The following is a 16,686-nucleotide window of genomic DNA, read 5'->3' as shown; positions in this document are numbered from 1 at the left end:
AAGCAGTTCTAGAGGCTATGAATTTGTGCCATTAAATTTCTATATTCAAGGGGAATGATTTGCAAAGAGATGCGAGGAAGTAAAACAATGTTAAAGAAGATACATATCCATGGCTAATCAATCATTGAATTGCACCCCACAATTAAAAGCTTTACCTTAATGACCATCCATCAATCCATCTTATCTCAAACTGGAATTTGAAACAGTAGATTTTATACATGAGAGGCACAGGTTCTAAAACCCTAGCCATCTCACTTACACATATGAAGTAGTGAAAGGAAGTGGAAGTGTACACCACTACTTAAGAACTGCAAAGTTTGTTAAAGAGAGGCAGAATGTGATGTTGCAGACAACCTAACTGAGCATCAACCAATGTCTTCAAGTTTTGCTTTTGAGCAATTTAAAAAACAGTAAGAGGACAGGTGAAAGAAAGAAGGGAAAGGGAAGGATATGCATTGCCTCATTTCTTGACGAATTGTAAGCCATTTGCATTAGCATATCTCTCCATGAATCTCATGAATCTGTCCCACTCTCTAGGAGTCCGCATGATATATTTTGCTTCTATTCTTTCTGGTTTGCCATTGACGAATTTGGCATTAACATCAACTGATTGAAGAATCCCTTCCTCATCGATCATGTAGAAACCAGTGATATCACCAACTTCAGCAGATGAGTCAAAAACTGAAGGTTGATCAAAGGTGAATATCGCCATGCCATTCGTACCATCTCTCGACTTAGTAAGCCTTACATCTGGTATAGTCTGTTCATCAGCTCCTTGAACAAACTGAATTGCTGGTTTCACCATCATAGTAACAAGTCCAGAGGTCCGCAACTTTCGTCTAATCAAGGGCAACCGCAGGCGAGGCAAGCACAACGATTGGCCATTGAATAGGGAGTAGGAACTCTTATTCACAACCCAAGATCCTGAGCGTGCCAAAAAAACAGGATAGACTCAGAGATTAGAGGTTTCACAAATACTAGCAAATTGAAATACGATGACTTAGTCTCAAGCTGACTCGAGGATACCCTTAACTTACAGTTTTGGATTTGGAAAACCACGAAGTTACCTCTACCGTATTGCACATTTATAACAAAGAAGATGGATGAATTCAAGCAGTTTTGCAAGAGCAAAGTAACCAAGTACCTGAGAAAGAACGGGTTTGGTGCTGCAAGTGCTGTGCCACAGGAGAGGCTAATGCAAGAGACTGCAGAGTTGCCATTGTAGTGTGAGTAATGAACGTATAGACTCTACAGAGATAGAGAAAGAGTATAATAAAGAGACCTCAGACCAGTGCTTGCTGTATGGGTATGGTGTCAAGAGAGGCGAGATGGTGTGTATCAATGACAGCCATTCACATTCTGAGCACCAAAACCACAAGGACTGGTCGGCAACACATGGTTAAGATTTTCCTAGCTTAGGTACTGTCTTGAGCCTGGCCATGCAGAGGTGGACAAATCTCTGCTTCTAATTCAGGCCTGATACCTGATGGGTCTGCTTGCTTTGGAGGTGGATCATGCCATGTAAGCCATTCTAAAATCATGGGCTTGCTTGAGGTGAAAAGGCCTACTTAATTGCATGCCCATCTCCTGCAACACAATATTGCCCACAAGCACCCTATCGTGTTCTATCTCTACATTTTAGCCCAAATATTTCATTCTTGAAGGTACTAAAACACAAGACATGGTGCTTTGAATCACAATGCTCGCCTCTTCATGAACTGTGTATCATGAGCCAGAAGATACATATTTCTTTGTATCTTTTTATTTTGAAAATAAAAAAATTGACTTCAAAACTATTTCGTGCCCCGCGCGCGTGTATATATACATACATATATATATATATATACATACATACATATATATATATATATATATGTATGTATGTGTGTGTGTTTGTTCCTTTAAAAGCATAAATATCAAATTTAACTAAAAATTAACCCATTCAAGAGGTTGGATTGCGGGTTATACGAGTTAATATAAAAAAATTAAAAAATATTTAAAAATTTAATATTTTATTTAAAGCATAGATATCAAATTTAACTAAAAGTTAACCCATTCAAGAGCATAGATTGGGGGTTATACAAGTTAATATAAAAAAATTAAATAATATTTAATATTTTAATATATTATATATAAAAAAATTAAATAATAATTCATATGAATATATATATATATATAATAAAGTTTAAAATAATAATTCATATGAATAAATATATATATATATATATAATAAAGTTTAAAAGAATATATATAAAAAAATTTATCTCATATTAAAAAGATATTATATTATTTTTTTAAATTGAAATATTTAAATAAATTTTTTTATCTCAAAAATATAATTTTTTTTTCTTATAAACATAGAGTATATATATTAAAAAACTTTAAATCTCATATTGAAAAAATAATTTTTTTATTGAAAATATAAAGTATACATACTAAAGAGTTCAAATCACACATTGAAAAAATAAAATATATTAAAAACATAAAGTATATATACTAAAGAGTTCAAATCACACATTAAAAAAATAAAATATTCTTCTAGTATTTATATAATGAACTTTGAAAAGAATTAGTAATCAATTAAAAAAATATAAAAAAAAACAGAGTTTAAGAGAAAAACCAGAAATTAATAATCAACTAGAAAAATATTAAAAAACAGAGTTTAAGAGAAAAACCAGATTTGAAAAAAAAAAAGGATCTCGTCTAAGTTTGTCTAGGTCAAAGATCGATCTACTACGTCAACTATGTTTTTTCATTAGCCAATTTTTTGCCTTATTTGGACTGGTCTAGTTATTGGATTCCAAGTCAACTCCCTGAGCTGTTTCGAATTTAATAACTATACTTAGAGAATAATATAAATTATAGAATATTATCTAACAGTTTAAATTATTGAATTAAGATGAAAGATCTTGTCTAAGTTTGTCCAGGTCAAAGGTCGATCTACTGGGTCAACTACATTTTTTCATTGGCCAGTCTTTTTCTTATTTGGACCGGTCTAGTTATTGGATTCCAAGTCGACCCGTCGAGCCGTTTCAAATTTAATAACTATATTTAGAGAGTAATATAAATTATAGAATTTTATCTAATAACTTAAATTATTGGATTAAGTTGATTTTTTATTATAGCATCAAAACTTTGATAACCAAGTTGTCACAAATTTGAATCTCACTACTTTTATTTATTTGATAAAAATTAAGTATAATTATAGTATCAAAGTTTTGATAATTAAGTTGTCACAAGTTTGAATCTCACCACTCTTATTTATTTGATAAAAATTAAGTATAAATATTTAAATTTTAAACCTAAAAAACTTTCATTTAAAAAAATATATTAGTATATTTAAATTTTAAATCTAAAAAACTTTCATTTAAAAAGATATATTAAAAACTAATATAAATTATATCTTGAAATTTTTTTTAATAAATTTAGATAACATCTTAAATTATGTTTAGTTTATTTACCTGTTTAAATTATTGGATTAAATATTATTACGTTTATGATTATACTGTATTTTCAAACCAAAAAAAAAACATTTGCAACCATGCTCTTGTCTTCGTCCTCGATAACAAGCAGGATATAAGGTTGATTGGCTATGGTTTCCGATGCCATGTAATTGGTAAATGCCAGGCATAGCATCCACCTCAAGCATGTGGCACATGGGCAGCCTCCCCTTGTCCCATCCTCCTTGTATTTCAGGATCATAAAAGGGCTGGCAACGCTTTGCCATGGCATAAATCCATGTGGAGCACCTCACGCCCTTCGCCCCCATGAACTCTCCAAATATTCACTGTTCTAGCATTTTTCAATCCATAAATGTCTGTATTCTTCTTCATTTATTTATGTAAATATATATGAGCTATGAACAGTGCTGCTCTTCCTCATGCTCCCCCCTCTCTCTCTAATAATAGGAAGCAGGGAATAGGCTTCTCTCTCTAGGAAGCTGCTGCTTCACATGGCCCCCATTTTCCTACTTTATTTTAACAAATACAAATTAAAAAAAATAAAAGCAATGCTGTTACTATGTCACTAACTCTCTGTTTCCACTTTGAAAAATAAAATTACTTCCACATGTGTGCATGTGAAATTTGACATAATTCTCCACTCTCCCTTTCAATTGTCATTAAAGAAAACTTTATCTTGAAAAGAATTGGCTGTTGGTGGGGGTAATGTCGATCACTTCTTTCCATTTCCTCATGTTCCCTTCCCTTGTTTTATCTATTTAATTATCTCCTCTTGACATTTTTCGTTTCCATAGTCAATCTTCTTGATTACAAGAAAACACCCATATAGCAATTATATGCATACCAAGGTAATTATATATTAAATAACACAAGTTATACCATCTTTGATCGGGTTTAAGAGTCGGGTAGATTGATATCTATATCTAACTCGAAATCAAATCTAGTCGAGTATTGGCCTCCCATGAACCAGTGAGAGTTTCATGGAGAATGGCCTTGGTGGTATTGGCCTTGTTTGTGTGATGGGATTACCACATAACATGGAAAGATTCTTTCCTACTCAATCATAACAAATAACTAACCCACTAAAGGTGTAATTAGAGCCAATTAATTAATTAATTAATTAATCCATGAACTGTGATGTTGATCTGAAGCCTTCAGAATAATAATTGAGCCCCGCAATGTGATCATCAGTTGGTTTTGATTTGTTTGAATGAATTATTTGGAGAGAGAGCAGCATGATTTAGTAGACACCATGTGGGTTTTTATTGGCAAAGTATTGTTCACATGCACATCAATATCATGATTCCTGCATTCTTGTCAATACTTAAAAGTTACCCTACTACACCACCGAATCCAAGGATAAATCATAGTGGTAAAACTCGATCCGAGATGGTTTTTAATTAACTGGATCCCGGGTAATCGACGGAATCGCAGCAGATTTGATAAAAATGGTTTAAAATGGTGGAAAAAAGTACCTGTAAAGCTAAAAGATATCCACACCTGAAAAAAATATGATAGACTTGCCACCCCAAGTTTTTGGCTATTACTACAACAGAAGTAGAACAATGTGCTTGCATATAACAAGAGTAAGAATCAAAAAACACATTCTCTAGCCATGTTTAATGTCGGAGAAGCTTCCAATGGGTCCAAAAGCTTCCCTCTCATTACTTGCTGATTAACAGCTATTGCGGAACCCAAGATCTCACGAGCTCCCTCTATGATGATTATACTAATCACCATTTCTTTGCTACTTATATAACTACTCTTACGCAAATTAATCTCCTCTCCATTTCTTCCCACGAAAGCTCTCTGCCTCTCTCTGAGGCACTCCCAACCTTCACTAACTGCTGTCACTGAAATGGTGGAGAACTGATAGGCTGCCTACAAAGCCAATGGACAAGAACAATTTGCGGTTGCAAGTCCTGGTTTTGTTGTTATACTGTTGCGTTGGGATTGGTTCTGCTGTGGTGGTTGAGAAAAATGCGCTCGGTGTTGAAGTGTCAGCTTTGCTATCTCTAAAAGCTGGTCTTCTAGATCCATCGAATAGTCTTCGAGATTGGAAACTGTCCAGTTCAGCTCACTGTAACTGGGCTGGAGTTTGGTGCAACTCTAATGGAGCTGTTGAAAAGCTTGATCTTTCCCACATGAATCTCACTGGACATGTATCCGATGACATCCAAAGACTAGAGAGTTTGACTTCTCTAAACTTGTGCTGCAATGGGTTCTCTTCATCGTTGACAAAAGCTATATCCAATCTCACTTCACTGAAAGACATTGATGTGAGTCAGAACCTCTTTATTGGTAGCTTTCCTGGTGGTCTTGGAAGAGCAGCTGGTCTGACTTCGCTAAATGCTTCAAGCAATAATTTCTCTGGAATTATTCCTGAGGATCTTGGCAATGCGACTTCACTAGAGACTCTTGATCTCAGAGGGAATTTCTTTGAAGGATCCATTCCAAAATCTTTCGGGAACTTGCGAAAGCTGAAGTTTCTTGGCCTTTCTGGGAATAGTCTCTCTGGTCAATTACCAGCAGAGCTGGGGCTGCTTTCATCACTGGAGAAAATAATTATAGGATACAATGAGTTTGAAGGTGGAATCCCAGCAGAGTTTGGAGATCTCACTAATCTGAAGTATCTTGATTTGGCAGTTGGAAATCTTAGTGGTGAGATTCCAGCTGAATTGGGGAGACTTAAGGCACTTGAGACTCTATTCCTGTATCAGAATAATCTTGAAGGCAAACTTCCAGCGGCGATTGGAAACATCACTTCACTGCAACTATTAGACCTGTCTGACAATAATTTATCAGGAGAAATCCCTGCTGAGATTATTAATTTGAAAAACCTGCAGCTCTTGAATCTGATGTCCAACCAGCTTTCAGGCTCAATTCCTGCTGGAGTTGGAGGGTTGACTCAGTTATCAGTGCTTGAGCTGTGGAGCAATTCATTGTCAGGTCCACTGCCAAGAGATCTCGGCAAGAATTCACCATTGCAATGGTTGGACGTATCATCCAATTCATTATCTGGGGAGATTCCAGCAAGCTTGTGTAATGGTGGTAATCTCACCAAGCTCATTCTCTTCAACAATTCCTTCTCAGGTCCGATTCCTGATTCTTTATCAACATGCTTCTCTCTTGTTCGTGTACGTATGCAAAACAATTTTCTTTCTGGGGCAATTCCAGTTGGACTTGGCAAATTAGGGCAGCTTCAGAGGTTAGAGTTGGCAAATAATAGCCTCACTGGTCAAATCCCAATTGATCTAGCCTTTTCTTCATCACTTTCCTTCATTGATATCTCGAGAAACCGACTCCGATCCTCTCTTCCTTCCACAGTTCTTTCCATTCAAAATCTAGAAACCTTCATGGCCTCAAACAATAACTTAGAAGGTGAGATCCCTGACCAGTTCCAGGACCGTCCTTCACTTTCTGCGCTTGATCTCTCATCAAACCAATTCTCTGGTTCCATTCCAGCTAGCATTGCTTCATGTCAAAAACTTGTAAATTTGAATCTTAAGAACAACCGATTGACTGGAGAAATCCCAAAAGCAGTTGCAATGATGCCTGCACTGGCCATTCTTGATCTATCAAACAACTCTTTAACTGGTGGATTACCTGAGAATTTTGGCTCCTCCCCTGCCTTAGAAATGCTGAATGTCTCGTACAACAAGCTACAAGGTCCTGTTCCTGCAAATGGCTTGCTAAGAGCCATCAATCCAGATGATCTTGTCGGGAATGTGGGTCTCTGTGGCGGTGTCCTGCCTCCATGTAGCCACAGTTTGCTAAATGCAACGGAGCAAAGAAACGTGCATACAAAGCGCATGGTTGCCGGGTGGCTCATTGGGATTTCATCAGTTTTAGCAGTTGGGATTGCATTAGTCGGTGCTCGACTTCTCTATAAAAGGTGGTATTCAAATGGAAGCTGCTTCGAAAAAAGTTACGAAATGGGCGGTGGAGAGTGGCCATGGAGATTGATGGCTTACCAAAGGCTTGGTTTCACTAGTTCTGATATTCTAGCTTGCTTAAAGGAATCAAACGTGATTGGAATGGGAGCAACTGGGACTGTTTACAAAGCTGAGGTGCCTAGGTCGAACACGGTTGTTGCAGTAAAGAAGCTATGGAGATCAGGAGCAGACATCGAAACAGGAAGCAGTAGTGATTTTGTCGGGGAGGTGAACCTCTTGGGGAAGCTAAGGCATCGAAATATTGTTCGGTTATTAGGTTTTCTTCATAATGATTCCGACATGATGATACTATATGAATATATGCACAATGGCAGCCTCGGAGAAGTCTTGCATGGCAAACAAGCAGGAAGGTTGCTTGTAGATTGGGTATCGCGATATAATATCGCACTTGGAGTTGCACAAGGACTTGCTTATCTTCACCATGACTGCCGCCCACCGGTTATTCATCGGGACATCAAGTCCAATAACATACTGCTTGATACAGATCTTGAAGCAAGGATCGCTGATTTCGGGTTGGCAAGAATGATGATTAGGAAGAACGAGACAGTTTCCATGGTGGCAGGATCATACGGATACATTGCCCCTGGTAAGTGAGAAATGCTCTCTTATATTCTCCCACGAACATTTAAACAATCCCATTTCGCTTCAAGATGTTTTCTCTGTAAATAACAACGTTCTGACACCATCCTTTTGCAGAATATGGATACACCTTGAAAGTTGATGAGAGGATTGACATTTACAGCTATGGAGTAGTTTTATTAGAACTTCTTACAGGAAAGCGGCCCTTAGATCCTGAGTTTGGGGAATCTGTCGACATTGTTGAATGGATTCGGAGAAAGATTAGAGACAACAGATCATTAGAAGAAGCATTAGACCAGAATGTAGGAAATTGCAAGCATGTTCAAGAAGAGATGCTATTGGTTCTTAGAATAGCACTTCTTTGTACTGCCAAGCTCCCCAAGGACAGACCATCAATGAGAGATGTGATAACAATGCTTGGAGAGGCAAAACCGAGGAGAAAAAGCAGTAGCAACGGCAGTGGATATGATAGTAACAAAGATAAGCCAGTCTTTAACACATCACCTGTAAATGGCCTTGTATAGGAACATTAATTGAGTTCCCTTGCTGTTTATTTTGTTTCATGATTCTTCTTTTGTATCTAGTCTTTGTTAATGTCTGTACTCAAAAGGTTCAAATTATTTGCCCAGAAGTTTAATGGGTATATGAAGTTTGACTCACAAAACCAGAACACAATCATTTTTGTGCTATAAGCCAAGGTTTCAATTAATCAAGCAACGAGTATTAAGAACAATCAAGTTCTAGTACAAAATGCTCACAACCCATCATCTCTTGATGAATTACTACACTGGTGCACCATTCCCTAGTAAATGACAACAGGAGAGCAGATCCAAAAGCTTAAAATTCCGAGGGAGAATTTTTTCTCATCAATCTCAAAAAACTACAAGAGCTTGTTTTTTGGCATTACCTTCGGATCCAGCCTGCAAACAAAGCACACCCAGATGCAAAAATGAAAGACAAACCTCATCTCTCTAAAGTCCATAAATCTTTTTGAACTAATTGTCCACAAGCATTTCCCATTAGAGCAACTTCAAAAATAACCTGCTAAGTATAAGAACTATTTTGGAAGTGATATCCATAACAAAGATCAGATATTACAGCAAAGCTAGACCAACTCCATTTATAATCCGCAGAGTTTAATTCCACATAATCATGAACACTAAATTATAAATCTAAGTAATTGGCTAAGCATTCCAAATTCTATGAGCTTAACACATGATACTCAAGACGTTCAATAGCAAAAGGTTCTTCACCTCCTTAACGATGAGAAAAAGATTAAGCATTCAGGAATTTACAGGTCAGTAAGTGCCATTCAGTGACTATGCATGTATATATTACAGCAAAAGGTAAGGTGCTTGTTGCTTCCAAAACAGTAAGGTGGGTATTTTCAGAGGTATAACAAGAATGAACAAATAGTATAATAAGACCATACAGCAACCAAAATCCAACACAAAGCCGCTGAGGACCATTAATTACTTTTTTATCAAAATGTTTTCACTATAAACACTCTTTGTTTTTTCCTTTGTATATCACTCTTCAATCCAGCGTTTTTCTTCATTACTTATATTTAGGGATAGATGTCCAGATAGGCTTGGTTCTTTGTCTTCCACTCCTTTCTTGCGAGCTTGGAGCTGTAAATGAAGAAATGATCGAACCTAATTAGTACCTGTGAATATTTTTGTATTGTCTAAAAAAAAGTGTTAAGAAAAATGAAAATTCTAGAGGTAAATCATAACGTTGATTTTACTTTCATTTGCCAAGTCCAGTTGCCTCAGACATCCTCATGATTCTGAGTCTCTTCACAGAGCTAATAAACATCCTGAATGAATGCAAAACACAAGTTAAAAGCAAGAAGATTATTCACATCACCAACAGGCCATATAAAATGAATTGTTAGAAGCTACAAAAGTGCACGACAATGAATTGTTAATGAGCCATGAAGAGGGGGAAAAGGAAAACAGAACACCAACAAATGTAATTTTCAAATTTAAATAGTTGAAAACTTTTCCATCATAATCTGCAAATAAGATGTCAGAGCCATCTGGTCACCCTTAAAATATCGGAAAGCCTCTCTTGCTTAGGCTTCCAGTTTTAGTAAATGGATACATTTATATGCCATGCAAGTATCAATCAATGTCTGATCCAATAACAGAATAATTTGTTGCTTAGGCTTCCAGTTTCAGTAAATGGATACATTTATATGTCATGTAAGTATCAATCAATGTCGGATCCAATAACAGAATAATTTGTTTTCCTTGTAATTCCTTAATTGTAGCAATCAAGTACAAAATGATCATATTGAGTGAATGGTACATACCCCCAAGGAACATCTCCGACAAGCATCCAATCCCCATCCTTGTCCTCATAAGTGAGCACAAACTCAGATGACCCGCCCAGCAATTGTGAGTGTCTTTTTGCATCTATCATTATTTTATGTTCAGGTGTGCTCAATCCTAAGAACACATATAATCACCAGCAATTAGATTATTATATGGTTTATCTACCTTAATGATTTTACTCAAGTAAAAGAATGCAATTCTATGATTAGACATACAGTTGAATCAGCTATTTTAGAACTTTTATATGCTGCGTTGAAAAATATTCAATTTCCCTACCCAAGAAACTTGATATTGCTGAAGATCCTTCAAAAATCAAGTTTGTAATCAAAAAGAATTTTATTGCGTGTATGCATGCATAAGCTTATAAGTGATGCATAGACATTCTTCCACATAGAACAAGCAAAACAAATGAGGCACTCACATTTGTTTATTATCAGTCATCAAAATCTATATTGTAAGACCCAAACTTTTGGTCCAAACTTTAGGTCCAAACCTAAGCCCAAATTCTATATTGTAAGACCCAAACTTTAGGTCCAAACCTAAGCCCAAGTCAGTTCAAACCCAATCTACGTTAACCTACGTATTTAAGTAAGAATTGCAAAAGAATTTCTTTCCTCTTTTCTAATTTTTATAGCCACCATGACCCTCCCCTCCTCAAACCAAAGATTTAGTTTTTGATCTTGAATTTTTGGTTCAACAAAGGTGGAAATAACAAGTAAATGGTTCTCTTTCATACTACTTTCGATTATAGTTTGTTTATGGAATGATTAAAAAAGATATTATGGTTTATGAGGATTGAAAGTTTATATTATTAAGATTGTGAATTTTTGGTTCAACAAAGGTGGAAATAACAAGTAAATGGTTCTCTTTCATACTACTTTCGATTATAGTTTGTTTATGGAATGATTAAAAAAGATATTATGGTTTATGAGGATTGAAAATTTATATTATTAAGATTGATTTATGATTATTAAGGGTTTAATGTTAGGTGATTAATTAGAATTATGTTGAAAATAAAGATTTATGAGTTGATTTGCTTAAATTAATTTTTATGGGTTAAGAAATTTATTTTTTTACCTTGCTTTAAAATCTGGATAGAATGATCTTGAGGTTGAAGATGTTTGGTCCTTGATTTATGAAAATTTCGGTTTAGTCCCTAAACTTTGAAAAAATTACAATTTGACCCCTAACTGTATTTTGAGTTTCTGGACAGTGTTATTATAAGGTTAAGGATGATGAATCCCAGTTTGATAATTGATTTGGAATATTTTCAGCTTGCTCCCTTAATTTTAGGAATTTACATTTTAGTCCGTAAAGTTTATAAAATTACAGTTTGGTTCATTCTAGAAAAAATTGAGGATGATTCATGGGTGGAATTTCAGTGTGATTATGTATTTACAGTTTGGTCCTCCAGTTTTGATAAAATTACATTTTGATCCCTATTCGTTTTATTCCCTAAACTTAGAAGACTGAGCATAGTTTTCTTTCATGCATTGGAATCTTTAAATTGTGTTGTTTTGGTTTGTTTTTAGTATATTTCACATATTTGTTATAGATTCTCGTAACAATCCTCAATAGGATTTCCGGGTCTTTCGCTAACATTCTTTCTAGTTCTATATTTCTTTCAAATGAGTGGGATAATCTTTGATATGCATATAATATAAATAAATATGCATGTTGATTATATGATGAATACGATTATTCAATCTCTTGAATATTTATATATATTGCTTAATACGATTAGTCAATCTCTTGAATATTTATATATATATTGCTTTCTTTTCCGAGTACTCATCTATTCTTAGATTTGTACTTCTTTTCTGAGTACTCATCTATTCTTAGATTTGTACTAACATTCTATCGAGCTAAATTATATTTAAACTATCTTTTTTTTTTAATCAGTTTTGAATAATATAATATTTCTTAAGATTATAAAATGCTACGTATTTTGAATAAATTGTTCTTTTGATACATCTGTTCTGAGGCTTAGCGTAGGTGAAGTGTCCTTTCAACACCACTCCTGCATTGCCGGTCACAGACCCGAGATTCAGGTCGTGACATATATTAGGCATCTAAAATGAGAAAAAACATATCTAACCAGCAAAGCCAGGTTTGCAATTAGCGAAGCATTCATATAAAAGTGACATTTGGTAATATTTCAAATCAGGTTGAGCATCCCAAATTTCAAGAAGACCAATGCCACTAGTTAGTTCCAACTGACAGGTTAAAAATCCAGAATTAAGTCCCATTAAAAGGGTTAAGTCATCATTTATAAGATTCAGATGAAAGGATGAGAAAAACTCACGTGACATGTTCAAAGTTGTGGTAGTTCTTAGGAACATATTTTCCAAGGCTTGAGCTAGTGTCTCATAGCAGCCATGAGCATTCAGATCAACCTTTCTACCAATCAGGGTTCCATCCATATTCACCTTGACATATAGGGAAGTCCTAGTCTTGGTATTACCAATATTAATGTTTTTGTTGCCCACCTTCTCTTCCACAGCATTCTTGCGTTTATTCATTGAGTTGAACTCTTCCGTAGCCTGTGACTTTGCCTGGTTAACCATGATGTGCATTCTATGAGATCTTATTGGAGGCCACCCAACAACTTGACCGCTTCAAGATTCAAAATGAAATAATACAGAAACAAAGCCATCAGTAGCTGAAAGTAAATTTAGAATATCTATATCTACATCTATATATCTATAAATTATAAGGATTGAGGCACGAGAACAAGCAATCTAGAATTAATGTAGTCACTGCCTCTGTTAGACATTTCACATAATATTTAATTCACATGTGGTATACTATTCAAATGAATCTCAATAAGATTGTGCATACCAATAAGAATATAAATCATATTTATAACTTAAATTTGACCAACTTTCTATCCGATATTTGGACTAGAAATCATCTTAATTATATAGACACTAGAACAACAAGTCTTATATATTATATTTGTTATAGTTTATGTTTCGATTAATGCATTTGTTTTAATTAATGTGGTCTCATGTATTTCTTCTTTCTATAACTTTTCTTATTACCTGAGCTGAAGATAAAAGTTGCAAGCTATCTATCATCTCTAAATCATTGAGGCACTTTTAATTATTTAATCCAAAAACTTGTGGAAAAAAAATTATATGTATTTTCAATCTCCTTCATCAAGCTTAATTTCTCAACTTCTCATAAAAAAACTTTCAGTTATGACTTAGTAGTATTTAATTGATTGTTTGTATAGTTTGGAAGAGAACATAATAGTGCTTTACAAAGAACTATTTATTGTTTTATCAAGATTAGTACTTGGATAAGAGTTCCACACATAGGATTGTGGCTAAATTTTGAGTTAGGAATATAGATGCAAAACGTTAATAATAAAGATAACAAGAACAGCTCAAAGATCAGATTCAGTGAGCCACTTACGATGCATGTGGGGATTTTTTTAGTTTAGATCAGCAAATATGATCTTTTCTATATAAAAAATATCAGTGTATGTAAATTAGATTTGTTGCTACTACAAAAAATGTAAATAAAATATTATTGCTAGATGCATATAATTGACATCTAAGGATTAAATTTTAATCATTAGTATAACAGCATCAAAAATTAAAACACTAAAAACTTAAATACATTGCATAAACTGAAGTTATCTAACCTGCCCAGCAGGCAGGAACAAGCATAGTTAATAATAAAGGCAATGCTACCTTACCAAAACAGAAAGGAAAATATTTGCATTACCAGGTGCCATAAAAAAAATGGGATCAAAATGCTTCTTATATGAAAAATATTAAACATGTCTCAGGGCCTGGCTCAATGATAAGGGGTGAGTGACTTGTGATCAGTCTCGGTATAAATCTTTCCTAAGGGAAACAAAACAACAAAATTACACGGCTCAACTCCATGGTCACTCTACAAAATTCCAACACATAACTTGGCAGTGTTTAACCAATGATAGCAAAAACAGTTTTTGATACTTCTTTAGCTATAAGGTACAATAAGAAGGCAGCGGTGGACATCACATCAACCACAAGTTTCGAACTTGAGCTTGATCTATTACAGGAAACAAGATGCCCGTGAATATTTATGCATATACATGAACATATTATGCAATTTCTATTCAAAAGCAAAAAAAAAAATGATAGTCACTTGCTAAGGCAGAGAATTTGTTGACTGCACCATTGCCAAACCTTCATCCTTAAAGGTATGAGAATATTCACAGATGATTTAAAGATTATACATCAAAGAGAGAAGAGATCTGGAGGTATGGAACCAGCCTTCATTTCTTAAAACCATGTATTAGTACGTTAAACTAAGAATCAACTTGATGTCACAATCTATAATTCTTTTTACATTTTAAACTAGGAATCATTTTTCAGGGGGGGAGTTTCACAATTGAGATTATGTATTAATCTATTTGATTCATTAATTTCACAAATTACATAACCCAAAAACTGAAACGTAAATTCCACTTTGTCTCTCATTCAAGCCAAAGTGGGAGCTAAGAAAAAACAATTGAAAGAAAACATAGAAAAAGATCCTAATCAAGGCAAAACAAGAACACTAACAGTAATATTCTAGGCACAAGAATCATGGGATCAACAGCACATGCATAAACACCTCAAATTTTCATGGCAAGTACAGCAAGAGGGAAAAGGAAACAAGAACGTAACAAAGCAAAATTCAACATCAAAATCAGTCAAGTCAACAATACCAAGACCAGAGAAAATAAAAAAGGTAAATACTTGACAAGAAAATATCTAAATATATATATATAAAAAAAAAATTATTAGGGAGTTGATTGCTACCTGGCAATATAAAGATTATTAGGGAGTTGATTGCTACCTGGCAGCACCATTAGAAGCAGAAACAGAATCAGCAGCCCTCTTAGTCCCAGCGGTAGCATTAGCTCTACTCAAGGTAGAAGAAGAAGACGAAGTCGTTGAAGAACAAGAAGAAGAAGAAGAAACCTTGGAAGGCAAATCCTTAGCGGTCAAAATCCTTGCATATTGTTGACTGCTACGCTGACCAAAATCCTTAAAACCAGAAGCACCACCAAGACTCAAACCAAGACCCAGTTCAAGTTCACCCTCATCCGGGCTTGACGAGTCCTCAGATGACATCAATACGTTATCCTCCATTGACACCGTCGACATACACACCGACCCACCACTTCCTCCACCAAGAAAATCACCTTGCATCAAAGAAAAGAAAGGGAAAGAAGAGGTTCACGAAAGGGTTAATTTAGAAGCAAAGAAATCGTAAATATATGAGAGGAGAAACAACAAAATTGATGGCTTGATATTGATATTTGGTTTGGCTTGGTTTGGCTTGGCTTGGAAAGAGTAGCAAAGGGGAAAGGTAACATTTTTTAGTTTAGTTTGGTGGGGTGGACGAGGAAGGAGAGCTTGATGATGATTGTGGGTCCTCCCTGTCTGCTTTTAGGCCTCCCTCTACCTTCTTGCCCCTTGAAAACTCCTCCACTTTCCCGTTATTCTAAAACCCGAGCGGGGTCGACAGGAAAAGGCTCAAGTCACGGTAGAAAGGGTCGACCCAAGATTTTTTTCAAAAAAAAATCAAAATGCTTTCATTTTAATTAGTTTTAAAAAAATAAACCCAGCTTTGAACTTGAATTTTTTTTTTATTTATGTGGGGTGTTCGGGTCAGCTTGCGTCCATTATGACTAATCTTCACGGCTCACTGAATACCCTGCAAACCCAGTAGACATGCAAGGCACTACGGGAGTGACAAATATGCATGCCAGGACTCAAACCCATGTATAATGAAAAGAGATAAGCCCCTTCCACCACTAGATCAAGCCCCTAGGTGCATTTGAACCCATGACAGGCGTGAACTTGAATTTTTGATCGGGAGAAGCTGTGATCGGGGAGAAGCTGGTTTTTTTCTTCTTCTATGTTTCTTAATTAGTTTAAATCTAGGGTTGATTAAATTCTATATTGATTAACTTGCAAATTCATGGATCAACCTGTTTTTTTAATACAAAAACATAAAATGATTATAAGTATTTAAAAAAAAAATCATTTGAGGACCAATTGAATCGAAAATTAACTTATCAAATTTAACCAAATTAATACTCAAATTGAAAGAAAAATAGAAAAACTGATGTAGATCATTGAATCAACGTGGTCGGTCGGTCACACATAAAGATAAAAGCTATAAATGACGAAATATTTGAAAACCCAGGAGTTAAAAGGGAATCGTCTAGAAAAACAGACTTGGTCATTTCTGTCGACTGTCCTGATAAAAACAAAACACAGCAAGTGCAATAAATGATGTTCTTAGGAAAGTTTCCAGAGCCTTAGAGGCAAGGCAACCCCATTCCCATTGTTCTTGATG

General features: G+C 35.1%; 3 protein-coding genes across 5 annotated transcripts; 1 reads left to right on the top strand and 2 right to left on the bottom strand.

Moving 5' to 3' along the window:
- Positions 1–150: 150 nt before the first annotated feature.
- On the bottom strand, positions 151–1,335 carry PSB28 (photosystem II reaction center PSB28 protein). Its single transcript, XM_011026190.1, has 2 exons — positions 1,145–1,335; positions 151–930 (listed from the first exon to the last, which is right to left on the bottom strand). The coding sequence occupies exons 1-2, from the start codon at positions 1,218–1,220 to the stop codon at positions 461–463; spliced, it is 546 nt and encodes a 181-aa protein (XP_011024492.1). The 5' UTR covers positions 1,221–1,335; the 3' UTR covers positions 151–460.
- A 3,649-nt stretch (positions 1,336–4,984) lies between these two features.
- LOC105125643 (Leucine-rich repeat transmembrane protein kinase family protein) lies at positions 4,985–8,729 on the top strand. Its single transcript, XM_011026188.1, has 2 exons — positions 4,985–8,003; positions 8,114–8,729. The coding sequence occupies exons 1-2, from the start codon at positions 5,354–5,356 to the stop codon at positions 8,518–8,520; spliced, it is 3,057 nt and encodes a 1,018-aa protein (XP_011024490.1). The 5' UTR covers positions 4,985–5,353; the 3' UTR covers positions 8,521–8,729.
- A 540-nt stretch (positions 8,730–9,269) lies between these two features.
- On the bottom strand, positions 9,270–15,821 carry IAA11 (indole-3-acetic acid inducible 11). Of its 3 annotated transcripts, none has more exons than XM_011026187.1 (5): positions 15,175–15,821; positions 12,641–12,948; positions 10,314–10,449; positions 9,744–9,815; positions 9,270–9,627 (listed from the first exon to the last, which is right to left on the bottom strand). In XM_011026187.1, exons 1-4 carry the CDS (start codon positions 15,528–15,530, stop codon positions 9,746–9,748), a joined length of 870 nt encoding a protein of 289 aa, XP_011024489.1. In that variant the 5' UTR covers positions 15,531–15,821; the 3' UTR covers positions 9,270–9,627; positions 9,744–9,745. The 3 variants fall into 3 exon arrangements, with proteins under 3 accessions (XP_011024489.1, XP_011024487.1, XP_011024488.1); XM_011026185.1 differs by having other exon boundaries at positions 12,641–12,951; positions 15,175–15,814; XM_011026186.1 differs by having other exon boundaries at positions 9,299–9,627; positions 9,733–9,815; positions 12,641–12,951; positions 15,175–15,816.
- Between the last annotated feature and the right edge of the window lie 865 nt (positions 15,822–16,686).

This window comes from Populus euphratica, unplaced genomic scaffold (genome assembly GCF_000495115.2).
Source record: "Populus euphratica unplaced genomic scaffold, PopEup_1.0 scaffold58.1, whole genome shotgun sequence".
In the NCBI taxonomy this organism is placed as follows: domain Eukaryota; kingdom Viridiplantae; phylum Streptophyta; class Magnoliopsida; order Malpighiales; family Salicaceae; genus Populus; species Populus euphratica.
Note: the sequence above shows the minus strand (reverse complement) of the source record. Positions and strands in the feature narration are given on the sequence as shown.